Source organism: Ranitomeya variabilis, chromosome 5 (assembly GCF_051348905.1).
Source record: "Ranitomeya variabilis isolate aRanVar5 chromosome 5, aRanVar5.hap1, whole genome shotgun sequence".
In the NCBI taxonomy this organism is placed as follows: Eukaryota; Metazoa; Chordata; class Amphibia; order Anura; family Dendrobatidae; genus Ranitomeya; species Ranitomeya variabilis.
This window is the reverse complement of record NC_135236.1, coordinates 316,469,875-316,487,475: the sequence shown is the minus strand read 5'-3', so window position 1 is coordinate 316,487,475 and position 17,601 is coordinate 316,469,875. Positions and strand designations below refer to the sequence as shown.

The window sequence follows — 17,601 nt, the reverse complement described above, 5'->3', positions numbered from 1 at the left end:
TACAGGAATAAGCTGCGGTACCATGGGACAGGCAGGGACAGCGTCAGGAGCGCCGGGACAAAGGTGAGTATTTCATATTCACCTGTCCGCATTCCATTCGCCGGGCGCCGCTCAGTCTTCCCGTCCTCTTGCAGTGACTCTGCAGGTCAGAGGGCGCGATGACATTAGTGTGCACGCCGCCCTCTGCCTGAACAGTCAGTGCGGAGAGACGGGACGCTGAGGAGCAGCGGGCAGCGACGAGAGGTGAGTATGTGATTTTGTTTTTTTTTATTGCAGCAGCAGCATTATATGAGGCACAATGCTATATGGAGCGTCTATGGGGCCATAAAGAACTGCATGGAGCATTATATGGGGCCATAACTGTATGGAGCATTATATGGGGCATCTATGGGGCCATAACTGTATGGAGCATTATATGGGGCCATAACTGCATGGAGCATTATATGGGGCCATAACTGCATGGAGCATTATATGGGGCCATAACTGCATGGAGCATTATATGGGGCCATAACTGTATGGAGCATTATATGGGGCATGTATGGGGCCATAACTGTATGGAGCATTATATGGGGCAATAACTGCATGGAGCATTATATGGGGCCATAACTGCATGGAGCATTATATGGGGCCATAACTGGCTGGAGCATTATATGGGGCCATAACTGGCTGGAGCATTATATGGGGCATCTATGGGGCAATAACTGTATGGAGCATTATATGGGGCCATAACTGCATGGAGCATTATATGGGGCCATAACTGCATGGAGCATTATATGGGGCCATAACTGCATGGAGCATTATATGGGGCCATAACTGCATGGAGCATTATATGGGGCCATAACTGGCTGGAGCATTATATGGGGCCATAACTGGCTGGAGCATTATATGGGGCCATAACTGGCTGGAGCATTATATGGGGCCATAACTGGCTGGAGCATTATATGGGGCCATAACTGGCTGGAGCATTATATGGGGCCATAACTGGCTGGAGCATTATATGGGGCCATAACTGGCTGGAGCATTATATGGGGCCATAACTGCATGGAGCATTATATGGGGCCATAACTGCATGGAGCATTATATGGGGCCATAACTGCATGGAGCATTATATGGGGCCATAACTGCATGGAGCATTATATGGGGCATTATATGGGGCCATAACTGCATGGAGCATTATATGGGGCCATAACTGCATGGAGCATTATATGGGGCCATAACTGTATGGAGCATTATATGGGGCCATAACTGCATGGAGCATTATATGGGGCCATAACTGCATGGAGCATTATATGGGGCCATAACTGCATGGAGCATTATATGGGGCCATAACTGCATGGAGCATTATATGGGGCCATAACTGCATGGAGCATTATATGGGGCCATAACTGCATGGAGCATTATATGGGGCCATAACTGCATGGAGCATTATATGGGGCCATAACTGTATGGAGCATTATATGGGGCCATAACTGCATGGAGCATTATATGGGGCCATAACTGTATGGAGCATTATATGGGGCCATAACTGCATGGAGCATTATATGGGGCATCTATGGGGCCATAAAGAACTGCATGGAGCATTATATGGGGCTCCTGATTCAATATGGATATTCAAAAACACTTAACCTACTGATGTCTCAATTAATTTTACTTTTATTGGTATCTATTTTTATTTTTGACATATACCGGTAGCTGCTGCTTTTTCCACCCTGGGCTTATACTCGAGTCAATAAGTTTTCCCAGTTTTTTGTTGCAAAATTAGGGGGGGGTCAGCTTATACTCGCGTATATGCGGTAATAACTAATCATCAACTACCAAATATGACATATTACTATTATATGCTAATACTTTATAACATGCAGAACATCTATCTGTCTGCCCATGGCCTCAGAGTACATGTGATGTCTAATAACTCATTCACACACTGAATAATTGTATTGATATTGACCTGCATTATATATATTTTAAGTCTGAAGCATGCCAAATTATTCTACAAAATTTCTACAATAGATTGTACCCTTTGCAATGTATAGATTAAGATTTTATTGCAGATTTCAATCTACAACAGTCTTTCCGATAAACGTATATCTACCCATAGACTACAGAATCTACAATCACATCCAACAATAGCGCAAAACCCAGGAGGAAAAAGAATGAAAAACATTACCTAGAGACATTGCACTCAAAATCAATGCCATCATACAATGAATCCACAAAACAATTGGCACTTCCTAAATTGGACAGAGAATGCTTGGCCAGATCAGCACTGTTCATTAGTTTCATCATTGCTCGGGCATTTCCATTGATGTCTTGTTTGTATGACCTAACCAGAAAAAAACAAAACAAAAAACATTTTATTATAAAGCTTCCCTACCACTCACCTTCCCTGTATACTTTATTTAGTAAATGAAAAAAATTCACCAAAATTAAGTCTTAGTGCAGTTTTAGTCTAGGTTCACACATATCAGGCATGTACTTTTAATAATTTCTGCTTGTAGGATTACATCCTGACTTTTAAAATAAATGAATTCTTACTGCAATAAGCCATTTAAAAGGACATTACTGTACATTACACGCTATAAAGTTAGCTGTATACAGATCATCACCTCCATGATCACTGGAGCTGGGCAAGGCCTTATCGATTACTATTCTCTTTACAGCGTTTACCATATGGGTTTATAAATTTTACAATACTGTGGCAAAGTTTTACGCAGGTATGGAAAAAATGCTGCAAAGTAAGAATTCTTTCAAGAATACAAGTCTTAACAGTTTAATTTATCAATTAAAATACAAAATGAATTAACAAAACAGAAATCTAATTCAAATTAATATTTGGTGTAACCATACTTTGCCTTTAAAGCGGCATCAAAGCATCAATTCTTCAAGGTACACTTAGACACAGTTTTTGTAGGAACTCAGGACAGAGGATATTCTAAATATCTTGGAGAAATCACCAGTTCTTCTGAGCATTTAGACTTGAACAACTCCTGTCACTTCATGTAATCCCACACAGACTCATTCATGTTGGTCAGGGTCTAAGGGGATCATCAGTTTCAGGAGTTCTTGTTTTTTTAATTCTGCTGAAGATCATTCTTTATGCTATTGACTATATGTATACGGTTGTACTGCTGCAGAATATATTTAGAGACAATACGATGGCTCTCTGATAGTATTACATGATGGATATGTATCTTGCCTGTATTTCTCAGCACAAAGGACATCAAGAACAGGGCAACATTGAGCACAGTAGATGCAGTGTTTGGCCAAGGAAACTTAGTGCAGTAGATTAAAGACATCATGCTTAGTTTCCTTTGAAATTAGAAGATGTCCAGCAGTGCCATCAGCACAGAACTGGCAACAACCAGTGGGGACCCAGCTACACCCAATAAATGTCTGGGGAAGTCTAGCCAAAAGAGCTCTTCTTCGAAGAATTGTGGCCCAAAACCCATAGCTTTGACATGGAAATTAGGCCAAGTGACTCAACTATACAAGAAAACATGGGAAGCAGGATTCAGAAAGATAACATCAGGTGCTCTTGAACGAGGAGTCAAAGATATGAAATATTTATCTGAAACAAAAGGCAGTCTGTTGTGTAAGGGCTGGATGCAAACAGTAAAGAATCATGCTGGAGGTTCCTTTTGAGTTTCAGGGCTAAATTTCAGCAAATGGGCTCAGCGCCTTCAAATCAGACAATATGGGAACCTATCAGTAGGATTGTTCTCAGTAACCTACACACAGTGTTAGGTCGGCAACGTGGTACTGATTACAGTGATACCTTGGTTGATGAAATCCGTCTTGTGGTTGTTTCATTCGTATTTCCAGTTTTTAATTAAGTATATACTCGTGCCTTGAGGAGGCCTTCATCTGGTGCTCTGATTACGTATCCATCAGTATATACAGGTCCTTCTCAAAAAATTAGCATATAGTGTAAAATTTCATTATTTACCATAATGTAATGATTACAATTAAACTTTCATATATTATAGATTCATTATCCACCAACTGAAATTTGTCAGGTCTTTTATTGTTTTAATACTGATGATTTTGGCATACAACTCCTGATAACCCAAAAAACCTGTCTCAATAAATTAGCATATCAAGAAAAGGTTCTCTAAATGACCTATTACCCTAATCTTCTGAATCAACTAATTAACTCTAAACACATGCTAAAGATACCTGAGGCTTTTAAAAACTCCCTGCCTGGTTCATTACTCAAAACCCCCATCATGGGTAAGACTAGCGACCTGACAGATGTCAAGAAGGCCATCATTGACACCCTCAAGCAAGAGGGTAAGACCCAGAAAGAAATTTCTCAACAAATAGGCTGTTCCCAGAGTGCTGTATCAAGGCACCTCAATGGTAAGTCTGTTGGAAGGAAACAATGTGGCAGAAAACGCTGTACAACGAGAAGAGGTGACCGGACCCTGAGGAAGATTGTGGAGAAGGACCGATTCCAGACCTTGGGGAACCTGAGGAAGCAGTGGACTTGTGCAGGAAATGGGCTACAGGTGCCGCATTCCCCAGGTAAAGCCACTTTTGAACCATAAACAGCGGCAGAAGCGCCTGACCTGGGCTACAGAGAAGCAGCACTGGACTGTTGCTAAGTGGTCCCAAGTACTTTTTTCTGATGAAAGCAAATTTTGCATGTCATTCGGAAATCAAGGTGCCAGAGTCTGGAGGAAGACTGGGGAGAAGGAAATGCCAAAATGCCTGAAGTCCAGTGTCAAGTACCCACAGTCAGTGATGGTGTGGGGTGCCATGTCAGCTGCTGGTGTTGGTCCACTGTGTTTCATCAAGGGCAGGGTCAATGCAGCTAGCTATCAGGAGATTTTGGAGCACTTCATGCTTCCATCGGCTGAAATGATTTATGGAGATGAAGATTTCATTTTTCAGCACGACCTGGCACCTGCTCACAGTGCCAAAACCACTGGTAAATGGTTTACTGACCATGGTATTACTGTGCTCAATTGGCCTGCCAACTCTCCTGACCTGAACCCCATAGAGAATCTGTGGGATATTGTGAAGAGAAAGTTGAGAGACGCAAGACCCAACACTCTGGATGAGCTTAAGGCCGCTATTGAAGCATCCTGGGCCTCCATAACATCTCAGCAGTGTCACAGGCTGATTGCCTCCATGCCACGCCGCATTGAAGCAGTCATTTCTGCCAAAGGATTCCCGACCAAGTATTGAGTGCATAACTGAACATTATTATTTGATGGTTTTTTTGTTTGTTATTAAAAAACACTTTTATTTGATTGGACGGGTGAAATATGCTAATTTATTGAGACAGGTTTTTTGGGTTATCAGGAGTTGTAGGCCAAAATCATCAGTATTAAAACAATAAAAGACCTGACAAATTTCAGTTGGTGGATAATGAATCTATAATATATGAAAGTTTAATTGTAATCATTACATTATGGTAAATAATGAAATTTTACACTATATGCTAATTTTTTGAGAAGGACCTGTATACATACATACACATACATATACACACACTAGATGGTGGCCCGATTCTAACGCATCGGGTATTCTAGAATATGCATGTCCACGTAGTACATTGCCCAGCCACATAGTATATTGCCCAGCCAAATAGTATATTGCCCAGCCACGTAGTATATTGCCCAGTTACGTAGTATATTGCCCAGTGACGTGGTATACAGCACAGAGCCACGTAGTATATTGCCCAGCTACGTAGTATACACTATGTTCCAAATTATTATGCAAATGACATTTTTCTGATTTTCCTAAATGGTTGGTGCAAATGACAGTCTAATAAAAGTCATCACCCGTTAGAGAATGCATCAAATTTTATTGAAGAAACCTCCCAATGATAACAGTATAATCTCCAAAATGAATAAAAACTCAAAATGCACTGTTCCAAATTATTAGGCACAGTAGAATTTCTAAACATTTGATATATGTTTTAAAGAACTGAAAATGCTCATTTGTGGAATTTGCAGCATAAGGAGGTCACATTCATTGAACAAAAAGCTATTTAACTCCAAAACATCCTAACAGGCCAAGTTAGGCTACTTTCACACTAGCGTTTTTTTTCAATACGTCGCAATGCGTCGTTTTGGCAAAAAAACGCATCCTGCAAAAGTGCTTGCAGGATGCGTTTTTTTCCCATTGACTAACATTAACGATGCATTTGCGACGCATTGACACACGTCGCAACCGTCGTGAGACGGTTGCGCCATGTTGTGGCGGTCCGCCGGGAGCAAAAAACGTTACATATAACGTTTTTTGCTGCCGACGGTCTGCTTTTTCCGACCGCGCATGCGCGGCCGGAACTCTGCCCCCACCTCACAATGGGGCAGCGGATGCACTGGAAAAATGCATCCGCTGCCCCCATTGCGCGGCACAGAGAACGCCATCGTCGGTAACCTCGGCCCGACGCACTGCGACGGGCCGAGCCCGACGCTAGTGTGAAAGTAGCCTTACATGTTACCATAGGACCCCTTCTTTGATATCACCTTCACAATTCTTGCATCCATTGAACTTGTAAGTTTTTGGAGTGTTTCTGCTTGTATTTCTTTGCATGAAGTCAGAATAGCCTCCCAGAGCTGCTGTTTTGATGTGAACTGCCTCCCACCCTTAGATCTTTTGCTTGATGATACTCCAAAGGTTCTCTATAGGGTTGAGGTCAGGGGAAGATGGTGGCTTTTATGCCCATAGCAGCCAATGACTCAGAGGTATTCTTTGCAGCATGAGATGGTGCATTGTCATGCATGAAGATGATTTTGCTCCTGAAGGCACATTTCTGCTTTTTATACCATGGAGGAAAGTTGTCAGTCAGAAATTCTATATACTTTGCAGAGGTCATTTTCACACCTTCAGGAACCTTAAAGGGCCCTACCAGCTGTTTCTCCGTGATTCCGGCCCAAAACATGACTCCTCCACCTCCTTGCTGACGTTGCAGCCTTGTTGGGACATGGTGGCCATCCACCAACCATCCACTACTCCATCCATCTGGACCACCCAGGGTTGCTCAACGCTTATCAGTAAACAAGAATGTTTGGAAATTAGTCATCATGTATGTCTGGGCCCAATACAACCATTTCTGCTTGTGAACACTGTTTAAGGGTGGCCGAATAGTAGGTTTATGCACCACAGCAAGCCTTTGAAGGAGCCTACACTTTGAGGTTCGAGGGACTCCAGAAGCAACCAGCAGCTTCAAATATCTGTTTGCTGCTTTGTAATGGCTTTTTAGCAGCTGCTCTTTTAGGGTATGTGCACACGTCAGGATTTTGTCAGGATTTTTCCTCAGGTTTTGTAGCCAAAACCAGGAGTGGGTGATAAATGCAGAAGTGGTGCATATGTTTCTATTATACTTTTCCTCTAATTGTTCCACTCCTGGTTTTGGCTACAAATCCTGATGAAAAATCCTGACAAAATCCTGATGTGTGCACATAGCCTTAATCCGATAAACTTGCCTGGCAGAAATCTTCCTCATTATGCCTTTATCAGCACAAACACATCTGTGCTCAGATACAGCCACAAATCTCTTGATAGTACGATAATCACGCTTAAGTTTTCGGGAAATTTCTGATGTTTTCATCCCTTCACCAAGGCATTGCACTATTTGATGCTTTTCAGCAGCAGAGAGATCCTTTTTCTTTCCAATGTTACTTGAAAACTGTGACCTGCTTAATAATGTGGAACATCATTTTTAAGTAGTTTTCCTTTAATTAGAATCACCTGGAAAACTAATTATCCCATGTGTTTAAGATTGATTTCAGTGATCCATTGAGCCCTGAGACACAATACCATCCACGAGTTTATTTGAAAAACAAAACAATTAAATCTTTATCACACTTAAATCCAATTTGCATAATAATTTGGAACACAGTGTATTGCCCAGCCACGTAGGTCACAGGTTAAAAAATAAACATATACTCACCTTCCGAGGGTACCAGTTCTGTCGCCTGTGTGCTGTGACACTGCAGCTTCCGGTTCCAGGGTGTGATGACGTTGCGGTCACATGACCGTGACGTCCTGGCAGGTCCTTCTCGCGCAGGGCCTGCGATGACGTCGCGGTCACGACCGTGATGTCATGGCAGGTCCTTGTTGCATGCAATCCTTAGCACCGGAACCTGCCGCTTGCATGGACTGGTCACCGGAGCGTTGCGAGGAGCGGGAAAGGCGGCGGAAGGTGAGTATATAATGATTTGTTATTTTTTTTTATTATTTTTAACATTAGATGTTTTTACTATTGAGGCTGCATAGGCAGCATCTATAGTAAAAACTTGGTCACACAGGGTTAATAGCGGCGGTAACGGAGTGAGTTACCCGCGGCATAACGCGGTCCGTTACTGCTGGCATTAACCCTGTGTGAGCCGTGACTGCGGGGAGTATGGAGCGGGCGCTGGGCACTGACTGCAGGGGAGTAGGGAGGGACTAATCGGACTGTGGCCGTCGTTGATTGGTCGCGGCAGCCATGACAGGCAGCTGGCGAGACCAATCAGCGACTTGGATTCCATGACAGACAGAGGCCGCGACCAATGAATATCCGTGAAAGAAAGAAAGAAGGACAGACAGACGGAAGTGACCCTTAGACAATAATATTGATCGATAGGATTTTTTTTTTTCTGGAAAAAAAAAATAACACCCGCGCTGCAGCCTGATCGCATGTGTAATGTGCAGTTAATTCTTTTATTTCATACTATAAATTCAGAAAAAAAAAAAAAAAAGTGTCTCAAAATGGCGCCGGTCTTGCCTGCGCATTAGCAGCTATTGGTTATCTAATAACTGCTAATGTGCAGGCGGCGCCATCTTGCTAGAGAAAAATAAATGTGTCTCCTCCAAGATGGCGCCGCCTGCGCAGTAGCAGTTATCAGATAACCAATGGCTGCTACTGCGCAGGCGCCATTTCGAGACACATTTTTATAAATAAATTTATTTATAGTATGAAATAAAATTAACTGTGCATTACACATGCAATTTGTTTTTCATATACAGGGTGAGCCAAAAGTAGGTGGACAGTATGTGTAATAGGGTTATGAAGGGGGAGATTTATCAAACATGGTGTAACGTGAAACTGACTCAGTTGCCCTTAGCAACCACTCAGATTCCTCTTTTCATTCTTCACAGACTCTTGAAAAAGAAAGGTGGAATCTGATTGGCTGCTAAGGGCAACTGAGTCAGTTTCACTTTACACCATGTTTGATGAATCTCCCCCTTCATAACCCTATTACACATACTGTCCACCTACTTTTGGACCACCCTGTATATTATATAATATTTATTATGTAAAATAGAGAGCAGGTCACTGAGGGATAAGCGACCTGCCAGATGCCAGATGCCATACTGGTGAATAGCTAAATCAGAGCATCACATGAAGCATCATATTTGTGTGCAGTTATCTGAATCTGCACCAATCAGAAGGTATTTAGACATAGGGATGGAAGACATCTAAAAGATAGTAAAAGAAAGAAAAGCTTTAGAATAAAGCATAAAATAATAGAACTTACCTGTGAAATTCAGAAGCAAGGTACTGAGCTAAGGCTTCTGTAAAACACACTCCTCCAATAGTATCGTAAGTCTTTGTGGCAAGGACCCGGTATATTCCGCTGTTAACTTCTATCATAGTGACAGACAGGGATGTACCTCCCAGTTTGTATACCAAAACATTGCTATAAATAAGGAAAGCACACAGACAGATGAGCACCTTACGGCCACACTTCTACAACCTAAAGCTGGGGGGCATGTAACACCATGGACCTCGAATTGTAGAGGATCTGCCTATATAAGCCCACCACGAAGCATAAAAAGCAGCACGTGTAACCAGCACATAAACATTATCACTTAAATAGCATAGTAATACTAAACTGGAATCTGTAATATAGAGCAAGCTACTGTACCTTTTCCCCATGGGTGAATCTTGTCCAATTCCATAGGCCAACAGGGCTGCAGATGGTTCATGGACCATACGCAGTATATTAAATCCAGCAGATGCGGCTGCTTCCCTGGATTACAGATAAAATAGTAATTAAATGGCATTACCCTTACACTGCTGCTGATCGTTCACAATATTGAGGTTGCATGTGTGTTATTATGTGGCCTCCGCTGCCTCGGAGTACTAATATCTTCCAACTGTTCCAAAGTATGTGACCGAAGGAGTAGTGTACACTCAGATATAGATGTGAAGGAGACGGGTGTTTGTGCATGTAATGTTTGTGTGTATGACACCGCTGTCCTCCCTTCTAACTCTGCGTGCTGGAGTACAAACTGCTGCTTCAACCATTAAAGTACTGAGTAGAGGACAATCAGGAGCCATGTGGAAGGCAGCACTCACATTCAGCAGCGTGACGCAGGGGAGAACCGCAGCAGATCTCAATGGCTGCAGTCTTTTTATGGCTTCATGCAAAATCTCAATACTACTGGAAAACTGCACAGCCCTGCGTATCAGCCTAAGCATTAGTATCTTGTAATACTGTTCATAATATGGATCGCTTTCTTACCCAAGAGCTTTTTTCTGATTTTCACCAAAATCAAACGGTACAGTGATAACCACATCGTTGACATCAGATCCCAGAGCAGATTGGGCCGTCTCTAAGGAGCAACACCAAAGTTTGGTCAGCGTGAAACAGACGATAAGGGACATAACTGTGAAAATGGATCATGGGCACCTTTCATTTTACTGAAGATCAGTTTGGCAACATCTTCTGGACTCACAAGTTTCACGATGTCCCCTGTGTCGATTTCATATCGAAGTTTCCCTCCTTTTTCAACCACCTGTAATTATAACACACATATTTTTCTGCCAATGTATCTAAAAGGTGGCAAACACCAGAAACTGTAACCTAAAGGGATTGGCCAGCTTTAATGCTTAGCTATCATTTTATAGAACTGTTCCTATGTCATTTCAGAGGTTCTGATCAGTGGTGCTGCAAGTGTCGAGAGCCTCTCGGATCACTAAAATGCAGGTATTCTTGCTATTGCAATCCAATGCATGGGCTTCACGTCTGGCTGGGCAATAAATTAATTTATGCCGTGAGCAGGATATAGTTTGATGCAATGTCATCTAGACAACAAGTGTTTACAAGTGCCCCTATTCCGCAGTGCCTGGTAACCTCTTAAGGATGCAGCCAATTACTGTTTCTGTGCCCATTTTCTCCCCACATAATATTTTTTGCAGCCCGAATGTATGAGAGCTTGTTTATTTTGAAAGAAATTACGGTTTAATATAAAGTTTATTTTTAAATTCATAATCAATGTTAAATTAGTAAGTAAATCACCACGCATGCAGGAAACGTATGCCCTAATGGTATTGGAAACCATAACAGCCATGTACTTACTGAACATTTGCTTTCAGAGATGTGTTTCTGTGCGTATGGGTCTTCAGAGCTGGAGTGGTATTAAAATGTCAGTTACGGTATACAACACAAAGCAGATCATTCATATAACCAGAAAACTATTCCTTTTCATTATGGCAATTATTATTAAGGTAAGCCACAAGTAGCCTATTCCATAACTATTGTCATACCAATTTATGGGTAATATATCCAATGAGTAGCCTAAAAAAGAGGAAAACCCATACTAAAGTGCTTATGTGCATAAATATATAGCTAACTGCCCATTATAGCCTATGTAGCATATATAAGATAAGCAGAAAAAAATGGCATTTTTAATACATATTCTCATGTCAGTGAGTGTTACAGCTAAATTAGCAATTTACTTCATAGTACAGCTACCTAAATAGAAACTCCTGACAACATGCCTTAATGCGTTGTGCAAAAATGAGTTTTTAAATAACTATGGCACAATCATCAGAGTATATTTACTCTCTGACCTTTCCCGGCGCCTGTGCACTGCAGTACTTTGCTCTGCCCTCAACAGGGCAGACAGTACGCCTGTGCTGGAGCCGCAGCGTGAAGACCAGAAGAGGACGTCATCGTATGAAGATGGGAGGACCCGGATCGGAAAACGATGCCCATCGGACAGGACCGCACCGGGACCTCCCCTGGGTGAGTATAATCTAACCTCTTTCTCATCTTTCAGGATACATCGGGGCTTATCTACAGCATTCCAGAATGCTGTAGATAAGCCCCTGATGCCGGTGGGCTTGGCTCATCTTCAAATTTGGGGGTGACAGGTTCCCTTTAAGAACAGAGGAATTCTTCATGTTATACAGTACAGCTTGTTGTCAATGTTACTGGCCACCGTGTAATCTTAGTGTGGCTGCTTTACTGAGCAAGGAGCTCCAGAGCTGGCATCCATGATTTTGAGCCTTCTCGTGTGGCTCTGGAGCTTACTTCAAAACTAACAGGCACAGCTGTCTCAGGCAGCATGGGAGAATGCTCAGTCTGGGCCAGTGGGGCCACCATGCCGCGGGACCGAACTGTCTATCTTCAGGAGCACCGAACACCCCCCCCACCACTACCACCAAACATGAAGCTGGGAGGCAGAGAAGCGGTGCGTTCCTGAAGAAAGAAGGTGAGTCACCACATTTAGGCTAAGTGCACACGTCGCAGAATTGCCGCGGAAATTTCCGTGTCAATTCTGCAACTCCTGCCGTGGGGGTATCTCGCATGCGGAATTGGCATGCATATTCCTGCTAAAAACTAGCGTTTTGCAAGCATAATTAGCTCGCAGAATGCTAGCGTTTTCCAAGCGATCTGTAGCATCACTAGGAAAACTGATTGACAAGTTGGTCACACTTGTCAAACATAGTGTTTGACAAGTGTGACCAACTGTTTACTATTGATGCTGCCTATGTAACATCAATAGTAAAAGATATAATGTTAAAAATAATTTAAAAAATGGTTATACTCACCTTCTGATGGCTCCCGATCTCCTCAGCGGCTTCCTTTCCTATACGTCATCATGGTCACGTGACCGCGACGTCATCGCAGGTCCTTCACACACACCATCTATAGGAACGGAAGCGGCCGCGTGCACCACTGAGAGGCGGTAAGACACCGGGGCCATCAGAAGGTGAGTATATCACTATTTTTTATTTTAATTCTTTTTTTTTTTTACCAATTATATGGTGCCCAGTCCGTGGAGGAAAGTCTCCTCTCCTCCACCCTGGGTACTAACCGCACATGATCTGCTTACTTCCCGCATGGTGGGCACAGCCCCGTGCGGGAAGTAAGCAGATCAATGCATTCCTAGGTGTGCGGAATCCCCGTGATTCCGCAAATTTAATGAACATGCTGCGTTTTTTTCTGGAATGCGATTCCGCTCAGGAAAACAACGCAGCATGTGCACAAAAAATGTGGATTGCATTCTATTAAATAGGATGCTTAATGTGAGCGTTTTTTTGCGGCTTTATAGCGTTTTTATAGCAAAAAAACGCGAAAAAAATGTGAAAAATCTGCTACGTGTGCACACAGCCTTAGGCAGATAAATTCTGTATGTGACACAGTAAATGTGTACATAATTATAACTAACTTTGAGGGAGCAATAATAACAGTTTTCTTACCTCCTTCCCAAAATCTGTTTGACTTTGACCACAGTATTTGTAGCATTTCTTACTCGACTTTGTTTTGCTGCTAGACCGACGATCTGTAAAAATAAGAAAAATGTAATTGAAAATGATAAAAAAGTTGAAAAGTTGGGCCCCCAATATTCCAGAGGTGCATCCTTACCACTTCATTCTCCAAGTACCCAACCACTGCGGGTGTAACTCTGTCACCGGCATCATTGGCCACCACGTCAGCACGGCCATCCTGGAAGAGAGAGCTACATGTCAGACCTGTGTATTGTAAAATAATACATGTAACGGCCAATATATACTGGAAGTGGGGGGTCTGTTCACAACACAGCTGTATTATTCACAACACAGCTGTATTATTCACACCACAGCTGTATTATTCACACCACAGCTGTATTAACAGAGCAAAGACCAGAATGAAAGGCTGAACACACGGCATTCAGATAAGGTCACAATACATCTGTGTGCATGAGATGTAAAAGGAACCTGCCACCTCCAGAAATGCTATTAGCCTACAGATCTAGCAATAATCCTCAGGTAAATAGCCGGCGACCTGGAAGAGCAGCTACAGGGAGAAAAGTAACTGACATCTTCCCTGTAGCCACTCTCATGGGGAGGGAACTGTTACAGTCACCGCTCGCTACTCCCAGCCTGCTCTGCAGCGTATGTACGAAGAGCAGGCGGCCAGGTGTCGGGGAGCGGTCCCAGCCATGCTCACTGAGTGGTGACTGCACCCCTCCTTCCATCGCCCCGATGACAGGCTGCAGGGAGAATAAGACGCCATTTTCGCCCTGTAACCGCTCTTCCAGTATGCTGGCTACCAAGGCTTTGCACGTGACTAGAGCAGATGGCCACAATATTCCCCTGCACGACCTATCCGATTGGTCACCAGTGCCGGATAGAGTCCAGTGTGAGCACAAATCCCAGTGTCACTGACATCCTGGCCCCACACTGCAGGGATCTCCTGCTAGCACTGGGGCCCGGGGACATGTGGGGCCCATACTCCCTGCGCCACTGATGGGGCCACAGGGCGTGTACATGTCACATGAGCGCCATGGAATATAATGATGATGATGATGGTGGTACCGATGCCAGGCTCCCACACGCCTCTGCCCTTTGTGCCGGGCCTGATATTCCTATCCGCTACCAGTGACCGCCGCTAGATGCCAGCTACAAAGGAGGGAAGGAGTACTGCACCTTATACACGGCGACACACGCACACGTGCAGCCCAAGTGCACACCGATCGCCGCCATGCCAGAGCCTGGCAGTACAGACAATCTTCTCCAGCCAATGCGGACACGACTGTGTGTACAACTGCGAGATGCAGCAGCCAATGGACGGACGGAGAAGGGTCACATGGGAGATCACGGCTCTAGAATGCAACCAATCAGAAGGTGACATAGCAGGGGCGGAGCGACATTTCCCGTTACTGACGTTGTTTCCGGCGTGACGTCACCGGCTGTGTAGGAGCGCTGTGTGTGCCGGCCGGTAGTGGGCCCTGAACCGGAAGGAGAACGGACGGCCACTATGATACGTGTGACGCGCGTGTCTGTGAGGACTGCGTGGAGATGTCTGGGGCTGGGCCTGCTCTGGGCCCTGTCAGTGAGGGCTACGCCTCAGGCTGAGTGTGAAGGTGAGGCAGGTGTGCTCAGTGCTGCATGGCCTGCTGACCTGTGTGCTGCGTGCAGTGCCGGCAGTGTGCATGACTCACTGCTCAGTGATAGGACGAAGCCATGAAAGCCTCGTGTCTATCAGACGCCTGGCCGGGTCACATGACATACACTGCTAAATACGGCCACATGGGCCTAGTCCTGAGCATGGACACGCAGCACTGTGACTAGTGGGTGTGACCCAGCATTGGCTGCCGTAGGCACGTAGTATATAACACAGCCCACGTAGTATATAATAGCCACGCAGTATATAGCACAGCCCACGTAGTATATAACACAGCCCACGTAGTATATAATAGCCACGCAGTATATAGCACAGCCCACGCAGTATATAGCACAGCCCACGTAGTATATAATAGCCACGCAGTATATAACACAGCCCACGTAGTATATAACACAGCCCACGTAGTATATAAGCCACGCAGTATATAACACAGCCCACGTAGTATATAATAGCCACGCAGTATATAACACAGCCCACGTAGTATATAAGCCACGCAGTATATAACACAGCCCACGTAGTATATAATAGCCACGCAGTATATAACACAGCCCACGTAGTATATAACAGCCACGTAGTATATAGCACAGCCCACGCAGTATATAGCACAGCCCACGCAGTATATAACAGCCCACGTATATAACACAGCCCACGTAGTATATAACACAGCCCACGTAGTATATAACAGCCACACAGTATATAACACAGCCCACGTAGTATGTAACAGCCACGTAGTATATAGCACAGCCCACGCAGTATATAGCACAGCCCACGCAGTATATAACAGCCCACGTATATAACAGCCACGCAGTATATAACAGCCACGTAGTGTATATAACAGCCACGTAGTATATAACACTGCCTACGTAGTATATAGCACAGCCCATGTAGTATATAACAGCCACGCAGAATATAACAGCCCACGTAGTATATAACACAGCCCACGTAGTATATAAGCCACGCAGTATATAACACAGCCCACGTAGTATATAATAGCCACGCAGTATATAACACAGCCCACGTAGTATATAACACAGCCCACGTAGTATATAAGCCACGCAGTATATAACACAGCCCACGTAGTATATAATAGCCACGCAGTATATAACACAGCCCACGTAGTATATAACACAGCCCACGTAGTATATAACAGCCACGTAGTATATAGCACAGCCCACGCAGTATATAGCACAGCCCACGCAGTATATAGCACAGCCCACGCAGTATATAACAGCCCACGTATATAACACAGCCCACGTAGTATATAACAGCCCACGTAGTATAACACAGCCCACGTAGTATATAACAGCCACGTAGTATATAACACTGCCCACGCAGTATATAGCACAGCCCACGCAGTATATAACAGCCCACGTATATAACAGCCACGCAGTATATAACAGCCCACGTAGTATATAACAGCCACGTAGTGTATATAACAGCCACGTAGTATATAACACTGCCTACGTAGTATATAGCACAGCCCACGTAGTATATAACAGCCACGCAGAATATAACAGCCCACGTAGTATATAACAGCCCACGTAGTATATAACACAGCCCACGTAGTATATAACAGCCACGTAGTATATAACACTGCCCACATAGTATATAACACGGCCCATGTAGTATATAACAGCCACGCAGTATATAACACTGCCCACACAGTATATAACACTGCCCACATAGTATATAACACTGCCCACGTAGTATATAACAGCCACGCAGTATAAAACAGCCACGCAGTATAAAACAGCCACGCAGTATATAACACAGCCACGCAGTATATAACACAGCCCACGTAGTATATAACAGCCCACGTAGTATTTAACAGCCCACGTAGTATATAACAGCCCACGTAGTATATAACAGCCACGCAGTATATAACACAGCCCACGCAGTATATAACACTGCCCACGTAGTATGTAACACAGCCCACGTAGTATATAACAGCCACGCAGTATAAAACAGCCACGCAGTATAAAACAGCCACGCAGTATATAACACAGCCACGCAGTATATAACACAGCCCATGCAGTATATAACACAGCCCACGCAGTATATAACAGCCACGCAGTATATAACAGCCCACGCAGTATATAACACTGCCCACGTAGTATATAACACAGCACACGTAGTATATAACAGCCCACGCAATATATAACAGCCCACGCAGTATATAACAGCCCACGTAGTATATAACAGCCACGCAGTATATAACAGCCACGTAGTGTATATAACAGCCACGTAGTATATAACACTGCCCACATAGTATATAACATAGCCCACGTAGTATGTAACAGCCCACGTAGTATATAACAGCCACGCAGTATATAACAGCCCATGTAGTATATAACAGCCACGCAGCATATAACACAGCCCACGCAGTATATAACAGCCACACAGTATATAACACAGCCAACGTGGTATATAACAGCCACGTAGTATATAACACTGCCCACGCAGTATATAACACAGCCCACGC

At 43.9% G+C, this 17,601-nt stretch overlaps 2 protein-coding genes across 3 annotated transcripts in view; one reads left to right on the top strand and one right to left on the bottom strand.

The window, feature by feature from the left end:
* Positions 1-14,811, bottom strand: part of HSPA14 (heat shock protein family A (Hsp70) member 14) — a 38,233-nt gene extending 23,422 nt beyond the window's left edge. The window contains exons 1-9 of one of the 2 annotated variants that reach the window (XM_077264632.1): positions 14,642-14,811; positions 13,599-13,679; positions 13,433-13,515; positions 11,304-11,352; positions 10,635-10,740; positions 10,467-10,557; positions 9,867-9,971; positions 9,477-9,638; positions 2,168-2,323 (exon numbers count right to left, since the gene is read on the bottom strand). In XM_077264632.1, coding sequence (XP_077120747.1) covers positions 2,168-2,323; positions 9,477-9,638; positions 9,867-9,971; positions 10,467-10,557; positions 10,635-10,740; positions 11,304-11,352; positions 13,433-13,515; positions 13,599-13,679; positions 14,642-14,698 — 890 coding nt within the window. In that variant the 5' untranslated portion in view covers positions 14,699-14,811. The remainder of the gene's footprint in view (positions 1-2,167; positions 2,324-9,476; positions 9,639-9,866; positions 9,972-10,466; positions 10,558-10,634; positions 10,741-11,303; positions 11,353-13,432; positions 13,516-13,598; positions 13,680-14,641) is intronic. The other variant, XM_077264633.1, reaches the window with a different exon arrangement.
* Positions 14,812-14,869: 58 nt separating this feature from the next.
* CDNF (cerebral dopamine neurotrophic factor) overlaps positions 14,870-17,601 on the top strand; it is a 95,882-nt gene continuing 93,150 nt past the window's right edge. The window contains exon 1 of the mRNA XM_077264634.1: positions 14,870-15,078. Within this exon, the coding sequence (XP_077120749.1) occupies positions 14,973-15,078 (106 nt within the window). The 5' untranslated portion in view covers positions 14,870-14,972. The remainder of the gene's footprint in view (positions 15,079-17,601) is intronic.